This window comes from Symphalangus syndactylus, chromosome 4 (assembly GCF_028878055.3).
Source record: "Symphalangus syndactylus isolate Jambi chromosome 4, NHGRI_mSymSyn1-v2.1_pri, whole genome shotgun sequence".
Taxonomy (NCBI): Eukaryota; Metazoa; Chordata; class Mammalia; order Primates; family Hylobatidae; genus Symphalangus; species Symphalangus syndactylus.
The window spans coordinates 32663548-32673376 of record NC_072426.2 but is presented as its reverse complement, the minus strand read 5'-3'; the positions used below and the strand labels follow the sequence as shown (position 1 = coordinate 32673376).

Here is a 9829-nt window from a genome sequence, read left to right as displayed (position 1 = left end):
GGACTGGAGGACGGCGGGAGGGGGCGGGGGCGCAGGAGGTGGGGCCGCCGTCGCCGTCAGGGCCCCAGGGAGCGCGGGGCGCCGCTGCTGCTGCTCTTCTGTTCGGTTCTGTCTACTGAGTAGCGCCGGGGTCGGCGGCTGCGGCGGCAGAGGAGCAGGAGCCGGGAGCCGCGTTCCGCCGAGAGTCGGGCAGAGGAGCGCCCGCGCCCCCGCGGCGTCATGGGCCCCCTCCCCGGGCCTCAGAGGGCACCAGCCGCGGGAACCCCCGGGCCTCCTCGCTCCCGAGCCTGAGCGACCCCCGGGTTCTCCGGCGCCCCCTCCCTCGCCCTATTTTTTTTCCTGCTCTCGCCGCCGCTACCGCTTCTGCTCTCCGTTATGGCAACAGAGCCACCATCCCCCCTCCGGGTCGAGGCGCCGGGTCCCCCAGAAATGCGGACCCCACCGGCGATCGAGTCCACCCCTGAGGGCACCCCGCAGCCGGCGGGCGGCAGACTCCGCTTCCTCAACGGCTGCGTGCCACTCTCGCATCAGGTGGCCGGGCACATGTACGGGAAGGACAAAGTGGGTAAGTGAGGGTGGCACGGGGCTCGCCGCTCCCCTTCCGCCTCTGCGAGCCCCTTGCCAGCCGAGGCAGCCTGGCGCTCCCGGGCCTGCCTGGACGCCCCCTTGGTGTGCACGCCAAATCCCCGGCCTCTTCCGCTGTCCCCCGAAGCCTCGCCACTCGAGCAGAAGGGGCTCGGAAAGTGGGACAATTCCTAGGGTGTGGGTCGTCAGGCTTGCAGCACGGGTGGCAGGGAGAGGCGTGCCTGGTCTCACCCACCCCCCAGGGAGGTTGGGTGTTGATTGGAGACGGCGTTGTTAGTGAAAATAAGGAACTTCATTTTTACTGGACGGGGAAGTAAATTCTCCCCTGAGCACAAGGTCTGTTTATTATAGGCGAATAGCTATTGCAAAAGAAAAGGAATGAAATACAGATGATGCTAATCTAGTACTTCTCTGCTGGGTGCAGCTGCATAGCTAGAGGGGAAGAAAAACACTGGGCTTTTTGCGGGGGGAGGTGAGAAGGGAAGAAAGCTTGTCCGTGATTTTTCCCTGTCCCTTGAGGAGGTTTTTCTGGTGTCTCCTTGATTTCTCTGGGAGGCGTGGTTCCAGTAGTGCAGAAACTCGGATTCCTGGTAGGAAATTCACACGCGTATTGTACCAGAATGATACACAAAATGTTCAGCTATTCTTGTTCATTTTATAAGGCTGTATCATGGCCACTGTAATACATTTTCTGAGTTCACAAGTTTAAAGCCTATCTCAGTTTAGGAACTCTAATTCATCTAGTTTACTCCTAGTGGTTCTCTGGGCCATGATTACTGGGGTAGTCTGATGGATGAGTATGTGAGTATTGTGGATCTGTGACCCGGAGGAGCCACTAGAGACAATTTAGTTTATGCTGGTAAAACGATTCGGGTTTAGGCTGCTAATACTGACATTTTTAGACGAGGTGACTAAGGCCACCCCTGGTTAAGAATGACGTGCCTGAAGTCACGTTACATATGTTAAGAATTGTGAAACCAAGAGTTCTTCCTTGGAGTACTGTTTTTTTTCACCATGTATTGTGTTTGCTGAAACAACTCAAGGCTTTTAGAAAATGGATGTGTTAATTTGAGTATATGCTATTTCTCAAAGCTACATTTTCCACTACTTTTATTTTTACCTACTTTGTTTAATTGTGTGCCTTTCTCCCCACTAAATTGTGAATTCCTAGATGTTAGAGAGGGAATCTGTATTCTCATAGCCTTGTGCACGGACTGGGAATCAGTAACACTCAGGAAATGCTGAATGGTGAAAATTGACAGTTCTTTTAGTATACCGAGGTAAAGAAACAACGTCCTCAAGGTGCTCAGCATAGACATTTCCTCCTGTGTGCCAGTGTCTTGTAATGAGAATTCGAAAATACTCATGGGGTTTCTGTTAATAGAGGAATGCCTATTGATTTATATTAATACATTGTGATTTTAATATTCCTAATAATATTCTAGATGCCTGAAAAAGTAAATGTTTCCCTAAAGGTCCCTAGAGATTGACTTATATGCAAAGGAGAATAGATTTTAAAAATCTCAACATAAAAACAATCTAAATAATTCTCACTTAAGAGGGTAACCACTGCTTATTACAGTATGTAACAGTGATCCCATTCAGAGAGTAATTGCAAATAGTGGCCGAAAAGTTAATTTGTCACCCAAATTGCCTAATTAAAAGATAGATTCTAGAGGTAGTAGTCCTTAATTTTATTATTGCATTCAATGTAAAATAAACTTTTTTTGCAATTTCATAAGGGTCTTTTGAGTAGGGACAGTCTTTGTGTCACCATAGTAGAATGGCTTGAACATACTGTGCTAGCAACCTAATAAATATTTGTTGAATTTAATTCTCAGATAGTTACACAATCCTGCATGTATTGTTAAGTAAAAGGATACTTGACTGATATATTCCCTATTTGTCAAATGGATAAGATGGTCACTAATTCAAAGTTCAACAGTTTTATTATGTTTCTCCACGGTCATAAGTCATGTACAGTTTAAAGTACATCATTTAGATCATGCTTTGGTCTGTCAATTGAAATAATTCTCAGGATAAGCTTTGTTAAGGACATTATGTTGGTATTTGTTTTGTTTTTAAATTTGTGTTACTATCATTAAGTGACCAGAAATGTTCCATTTAGGATTATTTTACCTATTTCCAAAAAGGAGTTATTGGCTTTGTTAGTTTAAAAATTAAACTCATGGAACTTGATAGAACAAAAGTGCTTGAGCAGGAAAATAGATCTTGTTATATATGCTAAGTAACAAGCATATATTGGTAGTTCAGACATCAGTGACATATTATGTTCTTCACTGAAACCATATTTCATCAAAATACATTTAAATCTTAGTTCTAAGAATACGAAGTATTTTGTTTTTTAAATTGTAAAAATTGTATAGTACACGGATCTTTTAGGAAAAAAATTCAGTTTAAGTAGTGCCATTCCCCCTACTCATTCTCCCAGGGGCAATCACTGGTAACTACTTCCTGTCTATCCTTTCAGGCCTTTGTTTCTGGGCACACACATAAACACATTAGCACAGTTCTGTTTTTTTATACAAATAAATCTATCAGCAACTTTTCTCATTCATTCTGTATTATATCATGTATTATACCTATATTATTGCACTCACGATATACTTTATTCTTTCTAAAAATTGTGTTCTACAATGTGGATGTATCACAATTTATTTAACTATTTCTCTAATCGTAGATTTTTAGACTTTTCACCATTTGTTTGCTGTGATAAGTAATGTACTTATTAAACATTCCTGTATATAATAGCATACCTTGCACATTGTGTACCTATCTCTGTAGGAAGTTTTCGCAAAAAAAAGATCAATATAAATTCCCAAAACTCACCAAAGTTAGCATAAAATATTTTTCTGCGTAAAATTCTTTTAATATGTATCATTAATTTCTTTAAAAAGTCCTTAAAGTTTTAAACAAATGATGGAAATCTGATATTTATTTCTTGATCCGATGTAGGATGTAGAAATGGGGTAGTCTATAGGGAAAACAAGGATTTAAACTGATAATTGTTGTGGGGGAGAAAGACCTACAATTATCTTGGCTTAGTAGTCTCTTTTTATTAGATATCCTCTGAAACTAATTAACCTAAAATAATTTCAAGCCTAGAGAAAAGTTGCAAGAACAATAGAAATTAACATTTTGCAAAATTTGTTTTATTATCTCTCAATGCAAATAATTTTTTCTTAACTATTTGCAAGTAATTTGCATACATTATGCCACTTTACATGTTAATACTAAAGTGTGTCTTCCTTAAGAACAAGGATATTCTCTTCTGTAGCCACAGCACATTGATCAACTATGGGAAATTTAATAGGGATATAATACTTTAATCTATAGTCCATAGTCTCACTTTGTCAGCTGTTCCAATAGTGTAATGTCTTTTATCACATTTGTTTTTCTCAGTACAGGATCCTGTCCAGAATAATTTATTGCAATTAGTTGTTATGTCTTTTAGTGTCCTTTCATTTGTAACATATCCTCAGCCTTTCCCTGTCTTTTATGACATTGTCATTTTGAAGAGTACAGGCCAGTTATTTTATGAAATGTTCTTTAATTTGGGTTTCTGATAGTTCCTTATGATGGGATTCAGGTGATACATTTCCAGCTGGAACATTGTGTTAAGTGGAGGCCAACAATAGCTGTCCTTTAGTAGTGGATTATTTCTGGTTGTCTGATTCAAGTATAGTCTGGCTTCTTCAGTATATAGTTTTGTTTGTTTGTTTTTTGAGACAGGCTCTTGCTCTGTCACCTAGGCTGGAGTGCAGTGGTGTGATATAGTTCACTGCAGCCTCCAACTTCAGGGCTCAAGCAATCCTCCTGCCTCAGCCTCCTGAGTAGCCGGGAGTATAGGTGCACACAACTAGGCCAGGCTAATTTTTTTTTTTTTTTAAACAGAGTCTGCCTCTGTTGCCCAGGCTGGAGAACAGTGGTGCAGTCTTGACTCACTGCAACCTCCGCCTCCCAGGTTCAAGTGATTCTTGTGCCTCAGCCTCCTAAGTAGCTGGGGTTACAGGAGTGCGCCACCATGCCTAGCTAATTTTTGTATTTTTAGTAGAGACGGGGTTTTGCCATGTTGGCCAGGCTGGTCTTGAGCTGCCAGCCTCAGGTGATCCACCCACCTCTGCCTGCCAAAGTGCTGGGATTACAGGCATGAGCCACCGCTGGACCAGGCTAATTTTAAAACTTTTTGTAGAGATGAGATCTGGCTTTGTTGCCCAGGCTGGTCTTGAACTACTGGCTTCAAGTGATCCTTCTGCTGCAGCCTCCCAAAGTGCTAGGATTACAGGAATGAGTCACCATGCCTGGCTTCAGTATATAGTTAATGTTTTCTGTTCTACAATTAGTAAGCTATATGTGAGGAGACACTTTACAATCATGCAGCTATCTGGATTCTCATCAACTTCACCCCTAGATTTGGCATCTGTTGATTCTTGCCTGAAGCTGTGTTTATTCTGATAGTTACAAAATTGTGATTTTTTTTTTTCCCCCATTCTTTCACTCCCTCTGCTTTAACAGCTAGCATTCCAAGAAATAGCTCTTCCTTTACCCCTAAGTATTTATGTCCTTATTTATAATCAGTTTGCATCATGGATTCCTATTTGATAACATGTACCATTACCCATTATGGAACTTATTTATTGGACTTTAATCACATCTCAATGTTTTTAAAAAAGGAACTTACTTATTTTGCTGCTCAGATTGTCCCAAATTTGACCATTGAGAGCACTGCCTTTCTGTCATAACAGATTTTTTAGAATTATCTCATAACTTTCTTCCCCAGCCCTAGAGTCAACCATTTCTCCAAGGAGCCCTGGTTTCTTTTTAGTTGAAAATGGTATTTAGAAACCAAGATCTGTGTTACTAGGTATTGTCATAACTGTTGGAGTATCATTTCTTCCAGAACTTTTCAATGGACATGATTTTTAAAGTATGTATAAATATTTTAGAAATTATAATTTCATATTTCAAACTTCATTTAAACCTGAATTCTTCCTTTCCCTTGATTCTAAATTTGTATTTCCCTTCTTCTGTAGTAAGAACCCTGGCTCCCAGTGATACTAATATGTTTATTCTTTTGCTTAATCTTATAATTTTCAGAATTTCTACACCCATACTGCTTCAGAAAACAAGCCTAGGATAAAGAATTCAGGATGAGATTTTTTTTTTTAATTATACTTTAAGTTCTGGGGTACATGTACACAACGTGCAAGTTTGTTACATATGTATACATGTGCAGTGTTGGTTTGCTGCACTCGTTAACTCGTCATTTACATTAGGTATTTCTACTAATGCTATCCCTCCCCCATCCCTACAACAGGCCCCGGTGTGTGATGTTCCCTCCCCGCCCTGTGTCCAAGTGTTCTCATTGTTCAGTTCCCACCTATGAGTGAGAACATGTGGTGTTTGGTTTTCTGTCCTTGCGATAGTTTGTTCAAAATGATGGTTTCCAGCTTCATCCATGTCGCTACAAAGGACATCAACTCATGAATTCAGGATGAGATTTTCTTATACTGAGGATATAAACGGTGTTCAAAAATTACTTGGGGCTGGGCATGGTGGCTCATGCCTGTAATCCCAGCACTTTGGGAGGCCAAGGCAGGCGGATCACCTGAGGCCAGGAGGTTGAGACCAGCCTGGCCAACATGGCAAAACCCTGTCTCTACAAAAAATGTAAAAATTAGCCGGATGTGTTGGTGGTGCCTATAGTCCCAGCTACTCAGGAGGCTGAGGCAGGAGAATCACTTGAACCTGGGAGTGGAGGTTGCAGTGAGCCGAGACTGTGCCACTGCACTCCAGCCTGGGTGACAGAGCGAGACTGTCTAAAAAAACAAACAAACAAACAAAAGTTAGTTGGATTGGGTTTTTTGTTTTTGGTTGTTATTTCTTTTTCTCCCTTTTCGCAAACTTTACAGAAAAGTATAATAAAAAATGTCACTCCCTTATCACTCCACCCCATCCACTCCTCAGCATCTCTTGTAGGTAATCAATTTCATTGTTTTCTGATTTACCCTTTTTGAGTTTCTTTTTACAGAATTAAATAGATCTATGGAAGTTTTATTTCCCTTTCTTTGTGATACAAAAGCTAGTATGCTGTATATACTGTTTTTCACATGGTTTTTAAGAGTTAAGACTATATCCTAGAAATTCATATGTATCAGTTCATAGAATTCCTCCTCTTTTTTTTTTTTTATAGCTCAGCCGTGCATAGTCAATCAATTTCCTGGATTTGCTTTTGGCCTTTTATTTTCATGGGCTTGTTTATCCTACTTCACGATCTTGATTCAAGTTATCTTATAATAAGTCTTCATGCATCCCGCTTACTATTTCAAGATTGTCTTGGCTTTTTCTGGTCCTTTGCATTTACATACAGATTTTAAATCAACTCATTACTTTTCCCCAGAAACAGGATGAGATTTTATTTGGCATTGCCTTGAATCTGTAGATCTGTAGATAGCTTTGGTGAGAATCGATTTCTTTACAATATTGAGTCTTCCAATACTTGAACATGGTGTATCTCTCTATTTAGTCCTTTAATTTCTCTCAGTGAGTCGTAGTTTTCAGTGTACAGGTCTTACACATTGATTACTGGGCTTTTTCCTTAAGTATTTGATTTTACTGTAAATTATACTGCCGTAAATTTTTTTTGAAAAAAATTTAAATTTATTAAAAATATGCCCAAATAGTACAGTGAACTAATGTATGCCATTCATCTGGATTTATCAATTGTTAATATTAATTTTGCCACATATGCTTTATTACTCTCTGTATATGATGATTGTGTATAAACATTTAAGAATAAATTTTAGACATCATGACCCCTTTTCCCTAAATAATTGTGTATATTGCCTAAAAATAAGACAATTTTCTCACCTAACCATAGTAAAATTACAGAATTCAGAGTATTTAGCATTTGGCTTTTGCCATTATTCCAATAATATCATTTACAGCACTTTCCTTCATCCAGGATCACACATTGCATTTCGTTGTTATGATTCTTTAGTTTCCTGTTACTGGGAGCACTTCTTTCATTTTTCTGTATCTTTCATAGCCATGAAATTTTTGAAGAGTATAGGTGTACGACATTTTAGAATGTCCTTTAAATTCAGTTTGTCTGATTGTTTTGTCATGATTATATTCAGATTATGCATTTTTGGTAAGAATATTGTATGACTATGTCATGTCCTCAAAGCATATCATAAGACATAGGATGTCAGTTGCATTATTGGTGATGTAACTTTGATCACCTGGTTAAGTGATTTCTGCCAGGTTTTTCCACATGAAAGTTATCATTTTTGCTGTTAAGTAATTTGAGAGGCATATTTTGAGACTGTTAGATATTCTGTTCCTCATGAAACTTTGCCTTGATTGATAATATCTGACAGACTCACATAGTACCATGATAATTGCAAAATAGTAATATTCTAACTATCATTCCTGTTACATTTGTTTTTGTTTTTTGAGACAGGTTCTTGCTCTGTTACCCAGGCTCAAGTGCAGTGGTGTAGTCATGGCTCACTGCAACCTCCGCCTGCCAGGCTCAAGTGATCCTCCCACCGAAGCCTCCTGAGTAGCTGGGACTATAGGCATGCGCCATCATGCCTGGCTAATTTTTTTTTTTTTTTTCATGTAGAGATGGGATTTTACCATGCTGGCCAGGCTGGTCTTGAACTCCTGAGCTCATGTGATCCACCCACCTCAGACTGTCAAAGTGCTGACATTATAGGCGTGAGCCATTCTGCCCAGCCCTCATTCCTACTAAATTTGTTAGTTGGCATTCTATGTTAAGGAATAGATTTCCCTCCTCATTCATTCATTCATTCATTATTAAGGTGGATTTTTTCAAATTTCAGTGGGTAGATATTATCCATTATTGTTGCTGCTTGATGTTATGGTTGTCTCAGATTTGAGCAATGAGAACTTCAAGCTGGCTCCTGTGTCTTTTTGATATTTCCTGTTTTTTCTTTTAAAGCATTTTTTAACTTTCTGGCATAAAAAGATATTCCACATTCCTTTTGTGTTTTCCCTGTCTGGGCCCTGAAATGAGCCATTTTTCTTCAAGAAACTCTTGTTCCTTTAGGGGTAAATGGTATTTAGAAACTATGGTCTGGCCACTAGGTGTGCCCATGGTTCCTTAGGTGTGATTGCTGTTTGTCCATTCACAGACTGGACTAAGAAATGTATTTCATATTATTAAACATTTGAGTTAATCCCCATACCTATAATTTAAATTCAACACCACAAAGTTCTTTTTTGCCTCCCTCCATTCTGTATTTACATCTCCCTTCTTCCTCAGTGAGAACTCTGTCTCCCCAAAACATCAGTATATTTATTCATTTTGAAATATTTAAACCAACTTATTTTCCTGGAACAATCTAAAAGAACCACTTTTTAAAATTGCATTGATTTTTCTTCATTGTCCATTTCTTATTTCTTTGATTTTTCATTCCTATCTTCCTATTTATTTGGAATTAATATTTTCTTTTTTCTGACATCTTAAATTGGAGACTTCGTTTTTCTTCTCATACAAGCATTTAAAACTGCCCATTTCCCTTTAAGTACTAAGCAATATATTAGCTGCATTTCACAAATTTTGATATAGGTTGAGTTTTTATTATAATTTATGTTAAAAATACTTTCTAATTTTCATTGTGAATTTTGATCCATTAATAATTAGAAGGGTGTTGTTTACTTTCTGACTATTTGGTATTTTCTCAAATATCTTATTGTTACTTCCACTGTGGTCAGAGAATATTCCCTATGTGAATATTCTGTGTGATTCCAATCTTGTTAGATTTTAGACTTGTTTTATGGTCCAGCAAATAGTCAATCTTGGTAAATGCTCCATTTATATATTAAAAGAATGTATATTCTGTTGGATATAGCATTCATTCTGCAGGTGTCAGTTTGGTCAACTTGTTTGTTGCTGTTCAAGTTTTATATATCATTACTAATATTCTTTTTTTTTTTTTTTTTTTGAGATGGAGTCTCACTCTGTCGCCAGGCTGGAGCGCAGTGGTGTAGTCTTGGCTTACTGCAACCTCCACCTCCTGGGTTCAAGCAATTCTCTTGCCTCAGCCTCCCAAGTAGCTGGGATTATAGGCACGCACGACCATGCCCAGCTAATTTTTGTATTTTTAGTAGAGATGGGGGTTTCACCATGTTGGCCAGGCTGGTCTTGACCTCCTGACCTCGTGATCTGCCCGCCTCGGCCTCCCAAAGTCCT

General features: G+C 39.3%; 1 protein-coding gene across 2 annotated transcripts in view; it reads left to right on the top strand.

Moving 5' to 3' along the window:
• Positions 1-11: 11 nt before the first annotated feature.
• The window catches only part of IPMK (inositol polyphosphate multikinase), a 76089-nt gene continuing 66271 nt past the window's right edge, over positions 12-9829 (top strand). Inside the window, exon 1 of one of the 2 annotated variants that reach the window (XM_055274357.2) lies at positions 12-565. In XM_055274357.2, the coding sequence (XP_055130332.1) occupies positions 376-565 (190 nt within the window). In that variant the 5' untranslated portion in view covers positions 12-375. The remainder of the gene's footprint in view (positions 566-9829) is intronic. The other variant, XM_055274358.2, reaches the window with a different exon arrangement.